The 26,724-nt window shown below is 36.8% G+C and overlaps 1 protein-coding gene across 7 annotated transcripts in view; it reads left to right on the top strand.

The window, feature by feature from the left end:
• The window catches only part of TCF12 (transcription factor 12), a 389,433-nt gene that overhangs the window by 359,301 nt on the left and 3,408 nt on the right, over positions 1-26,724 (top strand). For 5 of the 7 annotated variants that reach the window (XM_044231896.1, XM_044231898.1, XM_044231899.1 and 2 more), the window contains 6 exons: positions 768-839; positions 1,591-1,797; positions 9,939-10,053; positions 11,083-11,245; positions 16,421-16,653; positions 24,186-24,339. In XM_044231896.1, coding sequence (XP_044087831.1) covers positions 768-839; positions 1,591-1,797; positions 9,939-10,053; positions 11,083-11,245; positions 16,421-16,653; positions 24,186-24,328 — 933 coding nt within the window. In that variant the 3' untranslated portion in view covers positions 24,329-24,339. The remainder of the gene's footprint in view (positions 1-767; positions 840-1,590; positions 1,798-9,938; positions 10,054-11,082; positions 11,246-16,420; positions 16,654-24,185; positions 24,340-26,724) is intronic. The other 2 variants (XM_044231897.1, XM_044231902.1) reach the window with 1 other exon arrangement.

Raw genomic sequence — 26,724 nt, 5'->3', positions numbered from 1 at the left:
CTCCTTTGATAAATCTAGAGTTCAGTTCTTCTATACTTTTATGTTTACCTATGAGAGGAAACAAAAAAAACAAAAAAGCACAGAGACCAAGTAAAAGCAAGAAAGTTAGTCCAGCAGGGGAAAAGGGCATATTTTATTCTTTCTCATGTGACTATTCTGTATATGGTTTATTACATTCCTATTAAAAGTTTAAAATGTAGTATCAGCTATATTTGTCATGAAAAGTGTTATTTCCCATGTTTTCTTTTTTTAAAAAAATGTATCGTGTTCATTGTAAAAGCAAAAATGTTCTTTAACGAAACGAATAAAGCAGTAGAATAAAAGAGCCTGTCTAGGTATTGTGCATGAAGAATTTGTGGTAGAATGTTAACTGCTGTTGCTTGTCAATGCTTACCACAGAATTACAAAGGATTATAAAAACAAAATGAGGATAACTTGATGGAATGCTAAGTCATGCTATCATTCAATAATTGCAGGTTGCAAATAGAAAAGTTCTTTTTCTGTGACTAACAGAACAATTGAAAGGAAAGTCTTCTTCTCTCATATTTTGCAAGCAGATATAAGCAATGTGTGCTGTTTAGATGCTAACCTTATAACTTTGCTGTTAAATCCCAGCCTTCTCATACCTTAATACAAGTAGATCTTGCAGGTCTCCGCGTTAACTTTACTAACATGTTATGCTGACATGCGCATCAGCTATTTCCTCATCTCTTTTGGAGTTAATCTTAACCTGTGCTTTGCCTCCTGTTCTGTCTTGACTTTGCCAGAAAAATCGAGTTGAGCAGCAACTTCACGAGCATTTGCAAGATGCAATGTCCTTCTTAAAGGATGTCTGTGAGGTACTATTTCTTTTAGATGGTGCCTTTTTTGTGTTTCAGTTAATTATACTTCCTATTATCCATTTAAACTTCTCAAGCCTGTACAGACTCCAAAGTCTTTTAAAATCACACAATGACCATTTTCATTTTTGTACAGTATATAAGAATAGACTTTTGTTCTTTCATGTTATGAGAGTGATTCCTTTTAAAAGAGCTCTACTGGCATGTGCTTTTGATTTTTAAAATTCTAATATGTTTGTGTATGGGGCATGTGTGTATCCACAGACAATATCATTTCCTCAGTTTTGTGAAAGAGCATATTTGGATGTATTCACCATTTCAGATAGGTATGCTTTGTTCACTTAAAACAAAATTACAGCTTAAACTTGATGAATTTGAGGACCCTTCTCTAAATTGCCCGTATCTCAAAAGATCAGTATTAAAGTCCAGGTTATCGTTTTTATTACCAATAATTATCAGAAACAGCAGAATAGTTTTCATCTTCTGTAGGAAGCTAAAAGAAATAGCTTCATGGTAGATTGGTAAATAAATTTTTATGAAGCAGTGATTTGTTTCTGAAGCATTGTTAATTTTGCATAGTCAGCAAATATCCTTGCTTTGATTCTTGATTGTAGTACAGGTAGTTGCTTTTGAAGCTACATGATAGTATTTTACTTGCTGTCTTCCATATATCCCAAAGTAGGAAACATAGCAGTTTAATGACTTAACAGATACCAGTGGTAACGTCCATGTCTTTTTTCAATCTGTACAGCAGTCTCGAATGGAGGATCGTTTAGACAGATTGGATGATGCTATCCATGTGCTGCGGAACCATGCTGTGGGACCGTCCACCAGTTTGCCTGCTGGTCACAGTGATATACACAGTTTATTGGGACCATCCCATAATGCACCAATTGGAAGCCTCAATTCAAACTATGGTGGATCAAGCCTTGTTACAAGCAGTCGATCTGCTTCAATGGTAAAGTAGTGCTCATCTCTTTTGTAATGACCACTAATGCCTATAGTCCTAAATGTTTTTCATGAAATCTTTGGAAGAGAAGTCCTTTTTTAAAAAGTACTTACTGGACAGGGTCATTGACAGAGCATTGGTCCTTAAAGTCCTGATACAATCATGTGCAAAGAGCTAAAACTCTCTGCAAGTTCATTTTAGTTTAAACTTAGATTTTTTCTTTTCAGATGTGTGGCCAGAACAGTTTTGCCTTGAAATAGTGTGTAGGAAGTCTGAAGAGCAAAAAACAGTAAAGCAAGACTAAATTTTAAGGGGTCTGGCTGTTTGTTATAATTCAGAACCAGCCTTCAAAGGCAGAAGGAATGTGAAATTATTTGTACACTCCAAATTAAAGCTTTATTACCAAATGAAGAAAATATGGAGTAATTTTAAGAATAGCTGTAATTTAAATGACAATGAAAGGAAAAAATATTCAATTAATTTCCAAAGAGAATAAGATAATTCAATCCATCTTTTTAAAAACATAATAATTCTTTAGAGAGAAAAAAGTAAAATTTTTTAGCAAATCAAAAAATTTTTTACATGTCCTATGTTATTTTTTATCCAGATTGTCTTTGAAAGGAATGAAGCTCTTTTTGAACCCGCAGTTTAACTGATGCCATGTGTTTGAATGTTTATAGCATTGTTTTTAGGATTTATTGCATGCTATGAAATATTCTCCTATGAAACAGATTTCTAGCTGTAAGCCATGTGATCAAGGGTAAAATTCACCTATCACCAAAATAATTAGGTGCCCCAAATGCTGAAGGCTTGTGTTCTATAAAACAGGATTGGTTCCAGATTTTCACATTCACATGTCAGACAGCCATTTATATTCATTTTGGAGCAGCTGAAGTAAACATCAAATACGGCTGCCTAGTTTCCTGAATACAGTGTTTTCGGCAGCATAAGTAACATTAGATGCCTGCATATCTTAACAACCAGTTTGGGGGTTTTTTTTTTTTTTTTTTTTTTTTTTTGCAATGTCAGAAACTTGAAATTCAGGCTCTTTATAAATTTTTGTTGCATTCAGTAAGCTAATAAAATGTGGAAACATTTAAAATTATGAAAGTCATAGAAATAGAAGGGGGTATTATCACTGTTAATAGTAATAGTAAAATAATATCAGTAGTATAATAAGATAGCATTGTTGTAAATATAAATGCAGAATGTCAAATAATTATTTTGTTGAAATAAGTGCTTATCCTTCTTTACAAGAATGACTTAAAAATTAAATATACCTAAATCCCAAGTTTGCCTGAACTGCAACATTTGAAGTTATTCCTTCACCTCTTAATTGTCTTTTGATTCTTCCCTCTTAATAGTTCACTGCTCCTATATAATATTTGATATATCTCTGGCTCCTCCCAATTAAATGTCAAGTTTGTATAAAAACTTCTGTCTTCCGGAGGTTGTTTTTATGAACTTTGGATGTGAGTTGGAAAGAGACTTTTCAAAATCCAGTCCTCCAAAGCCATGTAGAAATCTAGTGGATTTTAGAAGGACTTTTGGAGGGAAAGATTGTTTCATTAGATATTACTCTGAAGTTTAATTTAAAAAGTAGCTTTTTAAATGAAGGGAAATGAAGCTCATTTTTAGGAATATGCTGCCTACTTCAGAGCATCAACAAAAAGGCTGCCAGAAATATTCTTTTAAAAGGAAAAAAAAAGTAGTTTAGAAAAAGTCTTCTCATTAGGAGGTACATCTGACTTGGTCTGAGCCACAGTTCTAGAGCAGCTAAGCCCACACTATTGCTCAGTATGTCTTCCAAGATCCTCTCTCCAGTTCTGGCCTTTTTCGAGACGTGGAGCTGGTGAAAATCTGCCAGATATCGTCAGCTCGATCCATCCCATCCAGATTCAGTCAGTAATGGAGGTGGATCCACAGATGTTTCTGCCAGGTCTACCCTCAAAATATAAAAATTATTAACTGTCAAAAAAAATCTGAAACTGTCTGGTGACTCACTCTCCATCTCCCATTCTTCTGAAATGAACAATTTAGCTCTGAGTCCTCAGTTCTCAATTTCAGCAAAAAGATCCAAGGATAGAATGAAATGAAGCTCATTTTGAGCCAGGGACTCTCCCAGCTAAGTCTTAGGCATCTGGTTGAGGAGGATTCTTATCCTGGCAGCTCTTCAACTATCTGAGGACATCAGTAGTGCCAGGAGCCCCCTGCTTACACGCCCAGTACCCACCTGTGTGAAATCAATTCTCTTCATATTATTGGAAGGTATGTGATTTAGCTATTGCCAGCCATCTCCAAGAATTAATCTCCTGCTTTTATTATTCCCTCCTGCCCCTCTGTATTCTAACTGATGATGACTAAGAAATCACACAATTTTACATTCTCAAATCACTTTTCCTTTTTGGTCCTGTTTGACTTTCTGGTAGTTTTTATATTTTTCCTTTATGTTAACATAAATTAGTATTTGTTTTAAAGGTTTCTAAAAATGGAAGTTACGTGGCCAAAATTACGAAGTAACCACAGAAATATCGGTTTATAAACCATTCTGTATCGCCATATAGAATTTGTAAGGTCAGCTTCTCTCTAAAGTATGTAATTTTCATCATTCCATTTATTTTTTGCAGACAACAGAATTATTCTAATAAGTACCATTTCAGGAATTCCACAGAACATTCAAATAAAATTTTGGTTTTCATGGGACTTTACTGTAGGTCACTATCCTAATTGCAAGTTTTAAATATGATATTGCTTTCTCTCCTAGCATTTAGAAGAGGGATCAGCATTCTTCTGTAAAAGGCCAGATAGGGGTGCCTGGGTGGCTTAGTGGGTTAAGTCTCTGCCTTCCGCTCAGGTCATGATCTCAGGCTCCTGGGATTGAGCCCACATTGGGCTCTCTACTCAGCAGGGAGCCTGCTTCCTCCTCTCTCTGCCTGCCTCTCAGCCTACTTGTGATCTCTGTCAAATAAATAAATAAAATCTTTTAAAAAAAAAAAAAAAGGCCAGATAGTAAATATTTTCAGCTTTGCAGGCTAGATGGTCTCTGTCACAACTACTTAACTCTAACATTGTAGCATGAAAGCAGCCAGAGACATTATGAAATCAAATGGGTGTGGCTGTGCTCCACTAAAACTTCATTTACCAAAGAGCGCCTTAATTTATTAAAAAAAACAAGGACCAGATTTAACCAACAGTTCACACCTTGCCAGTTTTTGAATTAGAACATAAATTAACTTCCCAATGCAGGTAACAAGGGTTAGCAAGTTTTCTTCTTTTTCTTGGAGATTAAAACTGCTTGCTTTTTTTTTTTTTTTTTTTTCTTTTTTTTTTTAAATGAAATCGGTTTGGGAGTTTTGTTGAAGTAGTTGGAATATTTGAGGTAGGCCTGAATACACTTAGAGTAGAAGAGTAAGAGTTGATGTCTAGAAAAAAGTGGTACAGACAGCCCAGCGCTCAGCCTGCAATGCTATCAAGATTGCTTGTTATAACAGGCTACATAGACAGGTTTAATCAAAATAGTGTCTCTTGGTCAGGGAAATAACTTAGTTGCTGATAAACTTTCTTTACATTGTTTTCGATTGTAAGAAGATTATGTCAATAATAGTCACCCATAGCTGATAGTATTGATTTTTGAAAGAGCCATCTTCTTGTCTTATAGATGAAATAATTGGTATTCCAGAAGAAGATTTTTATATTTCACACCAAGGAGATAAGACTACCGACTGTGAGAAACATATGTTAATAGAAGCCAAAATCAAAAGACTGGATTTTGACTGTTACTTTTAACTAAACTTGACCAGCCTCAAAGTTTAGAAGTAAATGAGGTTTCAACTACAGAAAGCTTTTAACATTATTTTAACTATCTAATACACATAAAAATTAAATTCTTAGAAAGATTACTGTGTCAGAAAAAGAAACTAAGAAATAAATAATTCCTGCTTTTTAAAATATAATTAGTATAGCCAGCCTGACATAGTTTTAATATTTGCTCTTATTTTTTAATAGGATTGATATTTTCATTTATTTATTTCATATTCCCTTTCAACATTTTTGATGATTTCTTCATATTTGCTGAATGCAATATAAAACTTGAGACTTTTTTGTCAGATATTCTTACTAGGATATGATTGGTATACTTTCAAATTTTAAAGTCAGGGTTTTGGGAACTGTTAAAATGTCAACATTGGACTTCAAAAGGACCAGAATTGTTCATTTTACTTGGGCATTATTAAAAGGTCTCAACAGTATAAAAGTTATTGTATGTCATATCTGTTTATGGCTGTGTAGATAGCTCATGATACCGCTTTTATCTTTAACAGAAAGTACTCATTCCTCTTAAGAGTGATTTCAGCGTCATACTAAGTTATATAAGAAGCTTTTTGTATTAATGGAAGCTTGATGGAAATCTTAAAAAGTTCCTTATTTATGATACAAAACTTATCCATAAGGTCTTTTGATTTCTTTGTTATAAATACTAAGGAAATTTAATCCAACCATTTCTTTTAATTTTTTTAATTATTTGGGTTTTTCTTGTTTAAGCCATGGTTGAAGATGTCTGGTGTTCTTTTGTGACAGCAGAATAAATAGTGTTAAATTGTAGGATTTAAAGTCTCTTATATAATGATGTAAAATATGTTTTATCTGTTTTCTAAATCTTAAAGCAGTTAGAGAATCGAGAATAGTTGTAAGAGACATAAGATGAAGTTATTAAAGACTAACATGCAAATAAAGTAATATTTATTCAAAGTTAGCACTTTTGTCACATAGCAAATTTGAATTGTTTTAACCTTACATTTAGACAGTGTTTAATTTTATTAGTATAGGTGTATGCCATAGAAATTGCATGTCTAGGTTTCAAATGAATTGAAGGAGTTTATTTTTAATTATATTTTACTTTTTCTAACCAATTTTTTCCTGAGTGGGCAGTTTAATTTTTTTTTCATTAAAACTACATTATGGTGGTTAAGAGATTTGATACCATTTTTTAAATTCAGAATTGTTCCAAATGGCAACTTAATTTTAAGTTTGAAAACCATACAGGTTATATGTTTATGGCAATATCATTAAAGAAGCACCACATTCTACCGTTTCTAGCCTAAAACCCCTCTTTAGGTAAAACAAAATACATACAGAAAATAAAGATCCTTTAGTCAGTCTGTAGATTAATACTGATTAATTTAATTGATTAGTATTCAGCGAACAGTACAAATGGAACAAATTATTAGAATAGAATTCAGAATCAGAGAGGAATTCATACTCAGTACTTTTCAGTCTGCTTCTTAATTCACAAGACCTCTTATTCATCAACTAATTAGATTTAGCATTTTTCTATTGTGGGTACTAAGGCTATTGGCCAAATTAAATGAAAACAGGTCCCTTGTTGGGTGCTCCCACAAAAGTAAGGCCATACACAGATTGTGAAGATTCAGAATGCAGGATGATGTCATTTAATGAGATGGGCCTTTTATTCTGAAATAGAGCTCTTCATAATAATTGAAATATAGAGCATAGCAGGCCTAGGGGTTTGCCTTCCCCTACTTCTCCCCCAGTAGCAGCAGCCTGTCAGCTGTATGCTAACGAGAGGAACAATTAAACATAGGGTCCTATCTGGCTGGCCCAGTCTCTGAGCTCAGACAAAGAACTGTTTATACACCTGTTGTGTCTGTGGACAGAGCTTTTTGAATGGGTAGCTGCAGATTAAAAGGAGGACATGGGAGCCAGTGTGAGCAAGGGTTAAATAGAACTTTAAGAACTGTGAAAGTCAAATTCTCCAGAAAATATATGAGGGCCATTTGCAAGGGGAATCAAGTTACAAAAAAAAAAAAAAAGTTCCTGCTAACTTCATTAACATGAAGAACTCCAGACTTTAAGCTTTTTGCTAGTCTGAGGCCATTTTTTAAAGCCTTAATATTTTTGGGGGGGGGAGCCAAAAAAATACTTAATTTATAGTATTCCAAAGAGATGAAAATATTTGTTGGTGTTTATATCCCAAAACAAATTGATCAGCCATCCGATTTTCCTTCAGGGAAAGGAATCTAAGATTTACTTAGATAATGATTCAGAAAATCAAAGAATTGTTTTTACTAATAAAATAAAAAGAAGTAAGAATTCAGAAGATGCATCATCACTTATTGGTTGGATGGAAATTCAGTCTGTGACTATTCGACAGTATTGTCTTACAAAGCGGTAAAATGAGTTGTACATATACAGTATAGAGTAAATTCACATATGTTTAAAAGTTTAAGTTTTAGGGGCGCCTGGGTGGCTCAGTGGGTTAAGCCACTGCCTTCGGCTCAGGTCATGATCTCAGGGTCCTGGGATCGAGTCCCACATCGGGCTCTCTGCTCAGCAGGGAGCCTGCTTCCTCCTCTCTCTCTCTCTGCCTGCCTCTCTGCCTACTTGTGATCTCTCTCTGTCAAATAAATGAATAAAATCTTTAAAAAAAAAAAGTTTAAGTTTTAAAAGACTATTTTCTTTTAAGTTACTTGGTATGAATACTTGGCTCAGAATAGTAGGTGAAAACAAAATTTACCACGTATTACCAAAGATCAGGGGAAGTTTTGTTTTAAGTTCACATTCTAAACACAAACACAGAAATCTTAGCTTTTACTTTGTCCTGCAATGATTTCTTCAGCCAGTCAATATTGTTCTGGTAGTATTTATCTTTAGAATAGGCTTAGGCTCCTAAAGTCCCAAAGATTTTTCAGCTGTATGTTGTATTTATATTATATTTATTTTTATAAATGGGATTTTTAAACTGACCTTCTTCTTAGATCATTAAGTAGTTTATAGCAAGCAAAGAAAGCAGCTAATCCTCAGCAATGACTGGTCCTTAAATAAATTTAGAAGTACATAGGGAATACATTAAGTGTGTTTTTAAAAATTACATTAAAGGGCCACCTGGATGAACCAGTCAGTTAAGTCACTCTTGATTTTGGTTCAGGTCATGATCTCAGTGTTGTGAGAGATGGAACACCACCTCGGGCTCCATGCTGGGCTTGGAGCCTGCTTAAGAATCTCTCTCCCCCCTCTTACTCTCCCCTCCTATGCCACCCTCCCTCCTTGGAAAATTTTAAAAAGAAAAGCTACATGAAAGATAAGAGTAAGGACAGAGCGCAGACATTTCTTTAAAAGGGTGGTGAAAAACCTGATGTTTTCTAATCTAGTCCAGTACTAAATGGCCTGTTGCCTAAAACTTTGCTTTGGTGCCTTTTGTTGGGTTCGCAGGAAACCAAAGGATAAACTTGCACAGGGGTATTTATACCTCTTAGGGTAAAATCCATACAAATTCTTAATTACTCAAGAGGGATCCAAAGCAAAAGAGTTTGCTGGGATTGAGGGATTTGTTGAAAAACAATGATTCTTATATATAACTCCAAGCAATAAACCTCTTAATTAAAGGCTTAATCTTGTAGTTGACACATGTGCTACTGTTCTAATAAAAGCTTTATTTGTAACCAGTTTTTCTAAAAATACAACTATAGCTAAAATACTTGGTGATACTTGCATGTCTTCTAATTTTAGGCTAATTGTGATTTATGCAATTAGCATAATTCATCTTTTTCTCTAAAACAATAAAAATACGTCATTTTTGTTGCCTGCCAATGCAGAACTTTTGTTTTAAGTTTATTTCATTTTATATTGCTTTTGCTGCTCTTTTAAAATTTTTGAGGGAGGCAAAGGAAGAAGAAAAAAGAAACTGTACGTGTGTGTGAGGAAAGGGTATAGCAAAGTATAGATAAATACTGTTACTACTTGGAGTGTAGCAATATTTTATTAAATGCAAATTCATACATATGGAATAGATTTGCAGATTGATTGATGCAGGATTATTAACAGATGCTATAATGTGTAGTGCTTTATGGCTTCTAGAGTGCTTTATCTCTGTTAGCTTATTCACTTCACACAGCAACCTTCTGTGGAATATAAAATTTTAAAGTTGGAATTTTTTTTTAATTTTGATTCAGAAGCAGTGGTACCAGCAAGTCTTTTGAAATCCAAAAATCAGAAGAGTAGCATCCCAAAAAAAGTTGTTAAATTCAGATGAATGATAGATTTCATTTTCTCTATTAAGCCCATTAAAAGAATTTAAACAATCATTGCCCCTAAACGGTCTTGACTTTTTTTTTTTTTTTCTTTTTAAACTTTAGGTTGGAACTCATCGAGAAGACTCTGTCAATCTCAATGGCAATCATTCAGTCCTGTCTAGTACGGTCACTGCTTCAAGCACAGACTTGAACCACAAAACACAAGAAAATTACAGAGGTAACTGTATTGTTGGTCTCAGCAGTAATGCATACAGAGATATCATTTGGAACACTGTCATCTTTCTTACAAGCAGATTGACATCTGTGAACCAAAAGTCATCTTAGGTGGGGCAATTCCAAACAGTAGTACCACTGAATATAGACGGTAGGTATTTAATTCCAATTTTCCTATTTGGCTGGGCCAACTGTAGATATTTATTGACAGATAGAACCACATGCAAACTGTTCAGTATTTTCTGGTCATCTTACCTGTTTATGTTTCTGTTACATCTCTTTCCTAGTCACTTCCCCTCATGACTGAGCCCTTATGGTCCTTAGAGGCAGTAAAGAATTTTTCTGAGTATGTTGAGAGCTCCAAGTGATAATAGCTTTTATTTAGAAGATTATAATTTAATTGGAGAGACAGACAAACAATAAACTGATAAAAACAAACTGATAAATGTTATAATAGAGCTTATAAGTACAAATATATTACTAATTTTAAGACCACCAAAGTAAAGTTTTCCCAGTTATATTTAATCATGTGACCCATTTTATTGTGTTTATCTGGGAAAATGTTAAAGCTTATTTCCTTTACCTTAGCAGCATCTTAGAAGTCAGTTTCTAAACTACATCAGGTTTCTCATATTTGTTCAGTTGTTAAATAGTGCCTTAAAGTGAGCATTAGAGTGACCATCAAGGTCAGACTTCTTCTTTTATTTATTTACTAATTTTTTAGGATTTATTTATTTGGGGGGCGGAGGAGAGAGAGAATATCAAGCAGATTCCCTGCTGAGCATGGAATCTGATGCTTAACCCACTGAGCCACCCAGACACCCCAGACTTCTTCTTTTAAATACAGATGCTTTAAAAGTAATTTTCTCCAAGGTTTGTGGATCTGTTCTTTCCACCGCTAAATAGTATATTATCATACATCTTCAGACTTCCATAAGAGTCCTGTAACAAGTAAAAACATTCACCGTCTAGAAGGCTTTCTACTGTCTTAGTTCTAATTCTGGACATTTATGTTTCTTTGCCTCTTTGTTAGGTGGCTTGCAAAGTCAGTCTGGAACTGTTGTTCCAGCAGAAATCAAGACTGAAAACAAAGAAAAAGATGAAAACCTTCATGAACCTCCTTCATCAGATGACATGAAATCAGATGATGAATCCTCCCAAAAAGATATCAAGGTTTCATCTAGAGGCAGAACAAGGTATTTGTTAGCATCCAGGTATTACATTTCACTCACTCGCCATGGGTGAAAATGCTCGGAAAATTGAAGGGTGTCATGCATTTATTAAGTGTCATCTATGTTCTAGATACTGTGTTAGGACTTCATATTTTACCTCATTTAGTGCTCACAGTGGCCCTAAAAGGGGGGGTCATAAAATGCTGACTTCAAAATTATGCATTCCATTATACCACAGTATTTTAAGGGCTACATATAAAAAAGAATTATATATCTCCCTTCAGTTAGAGCACAAAATAATTAAAACAAGTTAAATTTTACATTTGGAGACATTTAGATTCAGTACACCAATAAATACTTAAATATATTATTTTAACGCTATGTTTATGGTAAAACTCTGTTGTATGATTTAAACCAGGGGTCAGCAAACTATGGCCCATGGGCCAAATCTAGCCCATGGTCTATTTTAATAAATAAAGTTTTATTGGAACACTGCCATACCCCATTCATTTGCATATGGTCTATGGCTGCTTTCCCAACACGGTGGCAGATTTGGGTAGTTACAGCAGAGACCAGATGGCCCACAAAGCTGAAAATATTTACTATCTGGCCCTTTACAGGGGAAGTTTGCCAACTCCTGATTTAAACAATGATTTGAGGAGAATATGGAAAAGGAAGTACTCCAGGTGGACTGATGTTGGGGAAGATTTTCTAGAAACCAGACTTGACTTTGCTTTTCACTATGGATATTGATACATAGTACATTAGTTTCAAATGATTTTCAGGTTCTTCCCTCGAATTTTTCTTCTAATTCTACATTAAATTTAGATGGTTTGGTGTATTTCTGGCATACCCTGTTTTTTTGGCATCAATAATATGTATATATCACACACAGATATTTAAAACATTGTTCTTTGTATTAAATTAGGCTACAAAGAAGACCACGATGAGCGTGGAAGATATAACTAAAAAATTAAATTGAAAATTATTCTAAAAATTAAATTTTAAGGTTCTAATACTGTCATTTTTTTTAAAAGATTTTATTTACTTACTTGACACAGAGAGAGAGAGGTCACAGTAGGCAGAGCAGCAGGCAGAGATAGAGGGGAAGCAGGCTCCCCACCGAGCAGGGAGACCGGTGTGGGCTAGATCCCAGGACCCTGAGATCATGACCCGAGCTGAAGGCAGAGGCTTAACCCACTGAGTCACCCAGGCGCCCCTGTCATTTTTTTTTTTTAAGATTTTGTTTATGTATCTGAGAGAGAGCAAGAGCGAGCACAATCTGGAGGGAGGGGGAGATGGGAAGGAGAAACACTCCCAGCTGAGCAGAGAGCCCAGAACCCTGGGATCATGACCTGAGCTGAAGGCAGATGCTTACCCATCTGAGCCACCCAGGTGTCCCTTAATATTATCATTTTAGTATGCATTATACTCAGTTGTACAGGAGCATGAAGAAGTAAAAATTGGGTCAGAGAATCCAGAGACTACTCCTTTGAGGCATCTTAATTCTTTAGTAGTTTTATTATTCAAATAGAATTTTAAGAGAAATAATTTGCATCTTTCCTTCTTACTCATCTTTTCACCTTAAAGGTCAGAGTTCAGCAAACTTTCCATAAAGGGTAGACAGTAGCTATTTGAGGTTTTGTGGGCCATTGGGTGGGTCTCTGTCACAACTACTCAACCCTGCCATTATGATAAAAGCAACCAAAGTCAATACATAAACAACTGAGCGTAGCTCTTTGAGTAAAATTTTATGTAAGAAAACAAGAAGCCAGCTCATGGGCCATAGGTTACTGAACCCTATTATAGGTCATCAGAAAAATGAAAAGGAGGTATAATAGTTTACTAGTAACAGCAGTGCTTAGTAATTAATGATAATCAATAGATTAATATCATGGTCCTTGATTGAATTATGGCTTCATCACATACTTGCCAAGTTACCCTGGACAAGTTGTTAAAACTCTCCGAACTTCAGGGGTTTTTTTTCTCTAAAAAGAGAGTATTATAGGTTCTTATGGAAATAAACTGAAAATGATGCATATAAAGTCCTTTGCCACTTTTTTGCATGCAGTAAAGTACTATAGTTACTATTATGATCATGATGATTTTAGGAGTGTGGTATAGCCTTGTTTCCATAGAATACTTACCTGGGTCCTTGTCATTACACTGCCACTAATTAGCTATGTAATGCTAGGATCATCACTGATCTCTCTGGATCTGGCAGTAGTTCTCAGCCCTAAAGCACGAAATCCTGAAATGTTTTAGAAAAACAGGTTGTCTTAGTCCCAACCCAAGCTCACAAAATCAGCATCTCTGGTAGTGGGACCTTCAAAGCCTATATATTTCAGGTACCCCTGAAGATTCTGATGGGTGGCCACATTTGGAACCCTTTGGGCTAGATGATCTGTAAAGTTTCCTTTGAAGAAAAGAGCTAGTGATTCTAATATAGAAGAATATTTTTATGTAATTCTTGACAATTAGCTAGAAAAAATCTATTATGTACTTAATATTTATTACAGTACTCAAGTTTTTTTTTTTTTTAAAGATTTTATTTATTTATTTGACAGAGAGAAATCACAAGTAGATGGAGAGGCAGGCAGAGAGAGAGAGACGGAAGCAGACTCCCTGCTGAGCAGAGAGCCCGATGCGGGACTCGATCCCAGGACCCTGAGATCATGACCTGAGCCGAAGGCAGCGGCTTAACCCACTGAGCCACCCAGGCGCCCAGTACTCAAGTTTATTAGAGCTCATTTGTGCATATTATTTCAGGGTTCTGAGAGACTCCTCAGTCATTTATTTCTGAAAAATAAATAGAATTTTCTAAAAGTAATTCCAGATCATCTCCTTCAAATGTTTGGGCTTTGGGACGCCTGGGTGGCTCAGTTGGTTGGACGACTGCCTTTGGCTCAGGTCATGATCCTGGAGTCCCGGGATCGAGTCCCACATAGGGCTCCCAGCTCCATGGGGAGTCTGCTTTGCTCTCCGACCTTCTCCTTGCTCATGCTCTCTCTCACTGTTTCTCTCTCAAATAAATAAATAAAATCTTTAAAAAAAAAAAAATGTTTGGGCTTTTATCTGATTACTTAATCTGTTTTCATTACAGAAATTTGGAAAATATAGAAAAGAACACAAAAATCACAAGAAACTGATCTTTTAAAAATTAACTACTATTTACTCTTTAATGAATAGATATCCCATAAATATAAATTGGAATTAAATTGGTTCCAGTTTTACAATATCAACTTTTTCTTTTTTTTTTTTTTTTTAAAGATTTATTTATTTATTTGACAGATAGAAATCACAAGTAGGCAGAGAGGCAGGCAGAGAGAGAGGGGGAAGCAGGCTCACGCTGAGCGGAGAGCCCGATATGGGGCTCGATCCCAGGACCCTGGGACCATGACCTGAGCCAAAGGCAGAGGCTTTAACCCACCGAGCCACCCAGGCACCCCACAATATCAACTTTTTCACATAGCAATGTATTTTTCATATTTTCATCTGTCCCTGAGTTTTCTCACATGTTTTTTCCTTTTAGTCAGCATTATTGAAGTTTAATTCACACATATATATAATAAAATACACCATTTTAAGGGTACAGTTTTTGTCCAAATGTGTATGATCTTATAACCACCACAACATTACTAATAAGAATATTTCTACCACCCCAAAAAGTTGCCTTATGCCCCTTGGTAATCAGTACCCTTCTTCCATCCCCTGGCAGCCATTCATCTGCTTTTCATTATTAGAGCATTGTCTTTTCTAGAGGTTCTTGTAAATCATACAATATGTAGTCTTGTGTCTGGCATCTTTTACTTATTAGCACAATCTGCAGCCTAATTTTTAGAGGCTACACAGTAGACAATTGTCTGGATGTACTGTGACTTATTTAACCTGTGTCCTATTATTGGACTCCCAATTAGTTGATAGAGTAAATAATTCTGTTATCAACTTTTTTACATAAATTCCTATGCACATCCCTAATTATGTCCTTAGAGTGAATTTCTTAAGTTAGAATTGCTGATCAAGATATAAAGAACATTTTAAGGCTTTGGGTTCATTTTGCCAATTTGTCCTTCAAAAAATTGTTCCATTTGATTCATGGGTTTTTTTTGTGTTTTTTTTTTTTTTTTAAGATTTTATCTATTTTTTGGAGAGAGAGAGTGTGCATATGACAGAGAGGGAGCACAAGAGGGAGCGGGAGATGCAGACTCCCCGCTGAGCAGGGAGCACAACATAGGGATTGATCCCAGTACCTCAAGACTATGACTCAACCCTGCCCTGTGACTGAGCGAAGGGCAGATGCCGGCAGACTGAGCCACCCAGGCACCCCATGCCTGTTTTAGAATCATCGCCACTGACAATATTTCTCTCTTAAACAAAAAGTAGTCATTTTCTGAGATACTTCTCTTATTCTGTGTCTTAAGCTTTTCTTCTTCCTCATCAGGTGAGGGGGGGAAAAAGCATGTGAGAGAAATGATTTGGAATATATTTAGGAGCACAGGTTAGGCAAATTATAGTACATTAGTATACTAGGACAGTGCTTCTCAAACCTTAATGTACATATGAACCAGCCAGGGATCTTGTTAAAATATAGCTTTCAATTCAATAGCCTTACAGTAGAACTTTGAGAGTCTGTGTTTTTAACAAGTCCCAGTAATGCTGGTGCTGATCACATTCTGTAGTAAGGCCCTAGAATGTTATGTAGTCATTCAAATTATAAAGACTTAAGCTAGTATGGAGAAGTGTTTATGCTGAATATGCAATGGAAAATGCATTTAAAAATGTATGTTGTGGTGTGCCAGGGTGGCTCAGTTGGTTGAGCCTCTGAATTTTAATTTCAGCTCAGGTGGTGATCTTGGGGTTTTGAGATCAAGCCCTGCATCAGGCTCCACATTCAGCATGGAGTCTGCTTAGGATTCTCTCTCTCCTCCTCTCTGCCCCTCTCCCCACTTATACAATGTGTTTGCTCTATAAGTAAGTAAATAAATAAATAAAAAATTTTGAAAGTGTATGTGATATAATTTCAACTATATATATATATATATATATATGCATTAAAGAAAGACTGGAAAGATAGATATATAGATATATATCTATATATATATAAAATCATGTTAAGTGTAACTATGTCAACTATTTGGTAAAATTTACAGGTAATTTTTATAGGGATCTAATAGACATTGTTGTTACTTCATTTTCTAGCAGTACTAATGAAGATGAGGATTTGAACCCAGAACAGAAGATAGAAAGGGAGAAAGAAAGGCGGATGGCTAACAATGCCAGAGAACGTTTACGTGTGCGGGATATTAATGAGGCATTCAAAGAGCTTGGTCGAATGTGTCAGCTCCATTTAAAGAGTGAAAAACCCCAAACAAAACTCCTTATTCTTCATCAGGCCGTGGCAGTCATCCTTAGTCTAGAACAGCAAGTCAGAGGTAAGTAGGTTCAGCAAAGATAAATAACTGTTCTGCCTTAGGTGGGCAGACTTTTCTTTTTTCACTTGCTCTTCTGTTGGGAAGTTGTTTGTTAGGTTCAACTCCTACTTCTGCCACTGCATCATCAAGTTTTCTCTGTAGTTCTCTCACCTCTGCCTCCTAGTATTTGTCCGTATCTGTAGGCTTGGTGCTTCCCACAAACCAGCACAACCCTTTGAAATGTTGCAGAGAATAACCAGCCTCTGCCTTCTGCTCAGCATTAGTGCTTTATGCCCTTCTTGTTCCTGTTTATGTTAAGTCTGATCTCCCACACGGTTGAATTTACCTGCCTAGGTCTGTTTTCCTCCCTGCTTCTTCCTGTCTTCCCCATTCTCTGTACTGAGTTTCTCTCCTACTTTACCCTGGGCTGTCTATTAAAATGGCCCTGCTGATTAATAGGATGCCTGATCATGGCCCCTCCCAGCTTTACTTCATATAGATGTTCTTCATACCCAGGTTAATATGGTCTCAGGGCTTCTTTGTTGATCCCTGATCAGGAATGCTATGAACTTCTTGGCCTAATGTGCACCGACATGCTTGTGTGTTTCTCAGGGCAAATTGTGGTTTATTACAGGCTTATCAACTGCTGGCTCAGTCAAGTGCCCCAACTGTTTAATCTTTTGAGGAGTTTGATGGAATCTTGAAGAAGTTTTGAAACTTCATTTTTTGAACAACTATTTATTGCTCACCTCCTATCTAAATCACCTCTATGCTGGACCCTATCTTACCAATTAATATAAGCTTCCTGCCCTTGAAACTTTTTATTATTGTTTATTTTTTTCATATTCCTCTTTGTTTTCTCATTCAGAGTTATGAATGTTTTATCCTAAGTCTTTTTGTGAAGAATTACAGATGTGCCCTTGGATTCCAAACACTACCTCTAGCTTCTCCTCATTAAGAACAACTCTTTCTTATTTAATGGATGTTTATATGGGATTTTACTTAAAGAAAGTTAGAAAAGAAAAAAGAATATGAATAGAGCAGACACTTAACAACTATAACCATGGACCCTCAGCATTGGTCACAACAGGAATACACTAAGGAAACCAGAGTTTGGAGAACTTGAATACACTTTCAGAAGAGCTTAACCATAGTAATTAATTGATCCATCCACTTCCCTCCAATATATTTAATAAGGATGATGAATAGATTATTTCATGCATAACCAGTATACCATTAAACTCAGATACTTGCTCCTATCAAGGCCTGTGGACTATCTGTAAAGGGTGAATGTTAATGAAACCTGATTTTCAAGAATGTATAGACTCCCTTGGGATGCTCACAAAGAGTCTGATTGTTGCCCACTCATCTGTGGTAGGATCAGTGATTCCTTGAGCCTTCAGTATTTGCTCTCACTTTATCAGAGTTTTGGGAGTTTTTTTTGTTTTTTTCATTGTGTCTGACACCTTTTTTCTCACTCTGAAGGCAGTGAGGCACTTGTGTTTTGTGGTCCCTGTACATTCCTCCTTCTGCTCTGCAGACCCAAGATATTTTCTACCCTGGCTCTACCCAGCTATTTGCTGTAAAAACTGTTGTCGGCACCTGGTCTGTTAGGACAGCAGCAATGCCAGAGCTTATCCCTTTACAGCTTTCCTTCCCGCTGTTTATTAGAGCTAGAATACAGAGTCCTTTATTTTTAAAAACACCTCATTTAAAATCAGACTCATTTCTGAGTCATCAAAATGAGAAATACCTCTGTGTTTGAAAAAAGTTGTAAACTCCACCATGCCTGGGTGGATTTTACTCATTCACTTGTAAGATTTGACTTTGTAGTGGCTCCCTGTAGGTAGCTAGGGCAGAAAAGCTGAGTCTGAGAGAAGATGTAACACATAAGCTCATCCAACTGCCTGATAACTTTCTGGTAACTGTTAATGGGTACTGACTTTTTTGTGCAGTTCTGGAAAGCTCTATATAAGGAGCCATTGACTGATTAGAATTTGAACAGAATTTAAAATACACTAACTATAACTTCAGTTAGGGGCTGCTTTCATATTCATAAAAGCCTACCTTCCTCCCAACCTCAGACTCTGGGCTTCAAAGACCAGAGCTTTTATTTTATGTCTTTAAGGTAAAAACCTTGGGATTCATTCAAGATCCTTCTTGAAAGGTGCTCTGATGACTCTCTGTCAAAATGGATTTAGAACCCTTCGTGCAGCCCACATTCCTCTGCCTTTCTGTGGGAGCACCTTTAGAGTTTAATATGGCCATTGTCTTCTCTGGACATTATCTCTAGCAGTTTTGAGTTATTTGAGTAACCTCTTTACTTCTGAGAGCCTCTTCATCCCTACAAGGGTTCTACTCAGCAGTCCCTGGGCGCGTTGGTTTCTAGAAAGAGGTACATTTTGTTGATAGGACTACTTTGGGCATTCTCTGCACTTTTTCCTTACCTGATTTGGGATAGTGCTTCAGGACTGTATCTGGCTGTCCACAACCTGTTATCCCTGGACAAGTGGCTATATCAGGAGGGCAACCAGTTGTGTATTCTAGAGAAGAGCAGGAGGATCGGCTTCCCTTCTGAGCCTCAGATTTTGCCAGAGCACTTTTTGTGTCTTGTTGCTTCACTTACCAAATTCTACTTGGTCCCTGCCATTGCCAGTTTAAGCCTTTCCATTATGACAACTATAAAATCAACATTAGTTTTACTAATTCTCAGTAGATTTTACATATTATTTTCAACTTTCTAGTCTTATCTTTACTAACAATTAGATTAGTGGTTAGACATTTCCTCCTCAAACTTTCACAAGTCCGCTCAGTCAGCTTACTTCCCTTCCAGGAATAATTTAAGGACAGTAGAACTATTAGGATTTTAGTTTCCTGGTGTCTTAGTAAGTTTGAAGATGAATGAGCTAAGACAATGGTTCCCAAATCTGGCTAGTGCCAGAATCACCCGAGGCTTTTCCTTTTCCCAAATTTTTAGACCCTACTACCCTCAGGAGATTTTAATTTAGTTGCAGTGATATGGTAATAACGTGGTAGTCCTAGCATATTCATTGATAATACTCCTTACTAAATCCTCACTGAAATAATAAAAATAGTATTAATCCACAAAGACAGATGGAAAAAGATTATAGCGTTCAAATCAGAGAGCATAATATGTGTGTAAGATGGAAAGTAGACAGAGTAGTGGTAATTGACTTATTTAGACAGAAGAAATTAAAGTGGAACAGGAGGAATACCACAAAAAGCAGGTTATTCTGTCCCACAAAACTCCTAGCCCCTGGAAGGCTCTATTCTTTGAAGGTGCTCATATTGGAGAAGGCATTACCTGAAAACAGGAAGATTAAGCAAAGGTCTGTCTCGTATGAAAAAGTTGGATTCCTCAGAGTCAAAATATCATCAGAATTCTAGACCAATAATGCTGGATTCCAGGACATAGTAAGACAGTGCCTTCAAAATTCTGAGGAAAAAAATCATTTTTAGTCTAGAATTCTGTGTCTACCCAAACCATTAATCAAAGGAAAAAAATCATTTTTAGTCTAGAATTCTGTGTCTACCCAAACCATTAATCAAAGGGTGAAGATAGAATAAAGATATTTTGGATATGCAAAGACTTGAAAATTTTATCTCCTATGTACATGTTCTCAGAAGGCTTCTGGAATATATGCTTTAGCCAAGTAAGGGCATAATCAATAAAGATAAAGGCATGTGATCCGAGAAACAAAGAATCTAACACAGAAAGCATCAAAAGGAGATCTCATGACAAGATCTACTAGGCTTAGAAAATCAGTGTGCCTATACATTGAAAATAGGAGATGGTGGGCACCTGGGTGGTTCAGTAGGTTAAGCATATGACTTCAGCTCATGTCGTGATCTCAGCATCCTGGGATCAAGCCACAGATCAAGCTCCCCGCTGAGTGGGGAATCTGCTCCCTCTACCCCTACCCCTGCTTGTGCTCGCTCTGTCTCTCTCTAAAATAAATAAAATCTTAAAAAAAAAAAAAAAAAAGCAGATGTTCGTTAGCTGCAGAAGAAAGAAAGGGATTTTTCCCAATTTTCTTTCCAGGGTAAGAAAATGGAATTAATAGATGAAATGATGGTATGTTTGAGATTTTAAGGAAAAAAAAAATGATGATAGGCATTTATTAGATCTCTTGGAGCATGGGTCAGGGGGAAAAAATTAGCATTACTAGCAAATGAATAGCAACGCAAGTGTTAACTGCAGGAAAAACAAGCAGTCATACAAGTAAGGAAAAAATATAAAATTCTTGACTTGCCAGTATGTCCACATAGTTATTATAATGAATATTTATCTGGTCATAATAATGTAAGAAGTGACTGTGTAGTTAGCCAAAATTTGAGCTTTAGGTACATTGAGAAGATGGTATTTTAAGACTGCTAAGTCCTCAATTACATACCGGAAGCCAATAATATTATTACTGTAATTGAAATGTGAGAAAGACAGTCACTTCTCATGCCCTGCAGGTAATGTCTGCTCACCTGTACATCAAGGCTTCTGGCTACTTAATACATTTCCCATGGGCTGATCCCACACACCAGAGGGTATTTTTTTTTTTTTTAAAGATTTTATTTATTTGACACAGAAATCACAAGTAGGCAGAGAGAGAGAGGGAGGAGGAAGCAGGCTCCCTGCGGAGCAGAGAGCCCGACGCGGGGCTCGATCCCAGGACCCTGAGATCATGACCCGAGCTGAAGGCTTTAACCCACTGAGCCACCCAGGCGCCCCACACCAGAGGGTATTAAAAGACAACACTAGCATTTGCCTTTTTTGGATCAAACCTCACTTAACATTTTCTAGCGCTTATTCTCTTGATTCTTACAGCCCTGAATGTTCTTTTTCTGACTGACCGTAGAAATCTTGCAAGATATTACCCAAATTGAGTGTTTGGTTCTGGTCCTCTCTAGCTATTCTGATCATCCTTTTGTGACACAAGGTTGGATTTAACATGTTAATTTATGCCCTTTTCAGTCTCTCCAGTCATTATAGAAGACTGCTCTCTGCACAGCAAAGGGACCTGACACCTAATAAAAGACAGAATTCTAGTTATTAGTTAGAAGTGCACATTTTACTTGTTAAGAAAACAATTCCTGGTATTTTTACATAATGATGAACATGCCGTTTTTTCTTACTACTTATCCTAATAAATAAGTGTGTACCTTTCTTTCTTCATTGATCTTCTTTTTTTTTTTTTTTTAAGATTTTATTTATTTATTTGACAGACAGAGATCACAAGTAGGCAGAGAGGCAGGCAGAGAAAGAGGAGGAAGCAGGCTCCCTGCTGAGCAGAGAGCCCAGTGTGGGTGGGGCTCCATCCCAGGACCTTGGGATCATAACCTGAGGTGAAGGCAGAGGCTTTAACCCACTGAGCCACCCAGGCGCCCCTGATCTTCTTAATAGTTGAAGCGGCTTTATGTCTTTTCCCAAATAGAGGGGCTGAGAGAATAAGAACTCTAAAATGAAATTTTATCATTGTGCATGAGTAATTGTCAATAGAATCAGCTGAGTTTACCATAATAAAGTCTTTTGTCTACTTTTTGAAACTTAGAAGTGAGTATAAATATGTATTGTAAATGCATGTTCAAATACATTTTACTTGGCTTACAGGAAATACATTAAAAAAGAAGAGTCCTGCTATGTTGCATTCAGCTGGCCATTTCAAGAAAATCTAACAAAATTCACATCTTCTGCAAAATAGGTTTTCATTATAGACTAAGTTTTTTTCAGATTTTTTTTCTTTATAGATTTTAAGTAGTCTCCACACCCAGCATGGGGCTTGAACTTATGACACCAAGATCAAGAGTCCTGTGCTCTACCACCTGAACCAGCCAGGTGCCCCAAGATGTATTTTTAAGTAATCTCCACACCGTGTGTGGCTCAAACCACAAGCCCAAGCTCAAGAGTGCCATGCTCCATTGACTGAGCCAGCCAAGTACCCCTTCATTACAGACTAATTTTAAGTGATTCTTTTATATTACATTCACTAGGACATTTTTAATCAGTTCACAAAAATACATTTAACAACTTTTCACTTTATGATATTATCAGAAACAAAAAACTAACCAAAAGCTGTCATGGGTTGGATATCTTGTCCATAAAACTTATTTAAGAGGGTACCTGTGTGGCTCAGAGGGTTTGGCATCTGCCTTTAGCTCAGGTCATGCTCTCCAGGTCCTGGGATCAAGCCCTGCATTGGGGTGGGGGGGGGGGTACTGGCTCAGCAGGGAGTCTGCTTCTCCCTCTCCCTCTCCCCCTGCTCATGCTCTATGTGTCTTTCTGTCTCAGATGAATAAATAAAATCTTTAAAAATAAGTAAATACTTATTTAAGGAAAAGATATCATGAAAAATAATTCCCAAGTGAATATTGATCCAGTGGGTTTTCAATCCAATGGTTTTCTTTCCCTTTATTTCACATAGACCCTCTACTCTTAAAAATGCCCACTTCAAAAATTCCATCTAGTTGTCTCTGCTTTTTTTTTTTAAGATTTTATTTACTTATTTATTTGACAGAAACACAGCGAGAGAGGGAACAACAGGGGGAGTGAGAGAAGCAGGCCTCCTGCCAAGCAGGGAGCCCAATGCAGGGCTCAGTCCCAGGACCCTGGGATCATGACCTGAGCCAAAGGCAGACACTTAATGACTGAGCCACCCAGGCACCTCATGTCTCTGCTATCTTATATACAAAGCAGTAGAGAAGGTTTTTATCACCCTTTTAATCCCACCTCACAGTAGAAAGAAACATTCAATCATCTCGTTCTACATACAAAAGTAGAAAAGCAAGATAATGTGCCAGCTACCTCTCTACCTTAAGGAGTTGGCACATTTTTTTATAGAGGAATGGCTGAGGGTATCTATTTTATCATTTTCTAAGCTGATAAAATTCTAGATAAAGCACAGATGTCTCTCTCCAGGTACATAAGAAAATGTCACATTCCTATCAATCCAATGTACCATATCTTAGCAGGATACTGAGGAGATTTGGTAGACTAACACTGGCACTTGCCAAAATGTTTGAGTAAAGCAGTAAAAGAACTGCCTTTACCTTTGGATGTTGATACAGATCAAACCAAACCCAGAAAACTAAATCAGAAGCAGAATAAGAAGACACCGAATACTCACTAGAGGCTTATTTAATCTGAAGGTTTATGTGAGCACATCATTGTTGCCTCTGTGTGATGTTACTTGTGGGAATGAAATTGCAGAGAGTGGTAATCCCCTTAGAAAGAAAATATAAGGGATGCCTGGGTGGCTCAGTCAGTTGAGCGGCTGCCTTCAGCTCAGGTTATGATGTCGGGTCCTGGGATCGAGCCCTTTGTCGGGCTCCTTGCTGAGCAAAGAGCCTGCTTCTCCCTGTCCCTCTGCCTGATGCTCTGCCTACTTGTACTCTATCTCTGTGTCAAATAAATAAAACCTTTTAAAAAAGAGAAAGAAAGAAAGAAAGAAAACATAATAGCAGTTTGTTCAATTTAAGACCTAAGAGTCCCTAATTCATAACTTACCACTGTAACGATAAAAATTATTTTTTCCCTGTTTCAGAGAGGAACCTTAACCCCAAAGCAGCCTGCCTTAAGAGAAGGGAAGAAGAAAAAGTTTCTGCCGTATCGGCAGAGCCGCCAACCACACTGCCAGGAACCCATCCTGGGCTTAGTGAAACTACCAACCCTATGGGTCATATGTAAACATCAGCCAGGTAAGTCTGGGTATGAAGAGGAAGTGCAAGGAAATTACCTGATTCGTCTGAAACTAAGTTAGAACCTTTGAACAGAATTCTCTGGTAGCAGTAGTCATGCTAAAGGTCACATGTAATTTGAAATCCCAACAGTTTACTTTTCTGTTGTATAACCATTCTTAGAGAGCCCGTGCCCTTTAATATCAGATTACTGTTCAAAGTGGGATAGTATCCTGTAATTTACAAAGAATTTTGGGTTTTCCTGCTCTGGATCATCATGTATATGCTCTCACAAGAATACTGCTCTGATCCAAGAAGAAAATAGTACAGTGACTGATCGGTCAATTAAGTTTGTTACCACTCAGAGTCCTCGTTCCTCTACTCAGAAATACTCATCTGTATCAGGAGCTAGTTTTCTCTTAACCATCCACCTCTTCCTGTCATGAAATCTTTATACACTCACTAGTTGCTTCCATTTGGATCAACAATGCAAGTTTGTAATATGCATCTTCTTTCATAAGTATATCACTTATACCTTCTGGAATCTACTAATGGATATAAAGGTACTACATCTGATAGAACCACAGTGTCCTTCTCTTTGGAATTTTACATGTTGAAAATTTCTTTCTCTCTTTTCCTTCATGGATTAAACACAATTCACTTTTTTATGTTTTTTGTTTAACAGTGTGATGAGGGTAATATGAGGTTGTTGCCCAAGTAGTTAATGTGAATCATCCTTTTTCTTAAATATTTACATTTACATGATCTATAACAACCTAAGTTGTGTAGTTATTATTTAGGTGTCAGAAGTTAATATAGAATGTAATTAAGTATTTTAACTAGCAGCATGTGTTAGGGATACATCTGGGAACTTCATTTTTATAATCTGCCTGCACCAGTGTGTAGTTCTTTTTTCAATTTCATCAGGACATTAAAAGCAGTAAGTAAAGGTGAATGGATGGGAGGTGCAGAGCACAAAAAAATGTCAAGTACAATTTCATTTAGTCGTCTTTGTAGCTATCTCATTCTGAGCTGAAAGTCTGGAATTTGATAGAATATTTTGTAAAACACAAACGTTAACTCACCTTTTCCTGAAGAATTTGGTTCCTACCACCTCTGTATATATCCTTCCTAAGATCAAACTAGACCAAAACTGAAGAGTTCATTTGGGACAAAAGGAAGAAGGGTTAATGTGATTATTTAAGTGACACTTATACTTGTAGCACTGGAACACTGGAGAAAATTAACCCACCTCCAACTCCCCCACAAAACAGTACCCAGCAACCTAAAAGATTATGCATGTCAAAGAGACCAGATGAGAGCTAGTTAACTTACAGATCCTTCCTTCCTTCCTTCCTTTCTTTCTTTCTTTCTTCCTTCCTTTCTTTCTTTCTTTCTTTCTTTCTTTCACAGAGAGACACAGCAGGAGAGGGAACACGGGGTGGGGGTGGGGTGTGAGGTGAGAGAGGGAGAAGCAGGCTGCCCACTGAGCAGGGAGCCTGACACGGGGCTTGATCCCAGGACCCAGGAATCGTGACCCAAGCCAAACAGACGATTAACGACTGAGCCACCCAGACACCCCTACAGATCCTTTAATACTCAAGCCACTGTTTCATATTTTGTGAACAATATAGACTATCATGAAAAGATAGATATTTTTGTTCAAAAATAGACTTTAACATTTTAAAATTTAAAAAAGCCATTATTTTTCAATATTTCTAAATTGGCATCTCATTTTAAAGAAGAGTGGCGAGAGGTAACTTGTTATGCTCAGGTCCCAGGTAGCCACCAGGCTATGAGAAGAGCACTTGACATTGAGTTGTCACTTTTATCACAGAGCCTGTGTCTCTCTCTAGTTGTACCTGTTTCCTCTTACTACTCTCTTCCTGGTCTCATTCCCCACCTCACATCTCTCTCCTTCCCATGTTTATTTCCAGTTCTTTTACTGCTTTTATATCTGATACTGCTTTCATGTCTCTACCCTTTTCTTGAGAATGAGGATATTCCCCCACTTAAGTTAAAATTAAACCTAGGCATTCTCACCTATCAAAAAGAGATGAAGATTCCTTAAAAAAGGAAGAAAAAGTTTCAGGGTTATAAGAAATGTAGCAAATTTACTTGGTTCCATAAAATTTTATAGGTTTGTGTTTATCACCTTAACATATGTTTTAACGGTTGCTAATTTCACAAAGGCGGTTGTCTGGTCTCACCTTATAACCTTCAGTTCTTTATAGAACCGAATAACAAATTAGAAACCAGCAAAAAGACTGCGCAGCAGGGAAATTACTTCTAGAACCAAAATGGCTGATAAATAACCATAGAATGACTGACTATAAAAGCACAGAATTTGCCACCCCATGATACAAGGCCAGGTAGCTTTGACTATCTCAGTTACCCATTTATAAG

The sequence above is a fragment of the Neovison vison genome, chromosome 13, assembly GCF_020171115.1.
Source record: "Neovison vison isolate M4711 chromosome 13, ASM_NN_V1, whole genome shotgun sequence".
Lineage (NCBI taxonomy): Eukaryota > Metazoa > Chordata > Mammalia > Carnivora > Mustelidae > Neogale > Neogale vison.
This window is presented reverse-complemented; position numbering and strand designations above follow the sequence as displayed.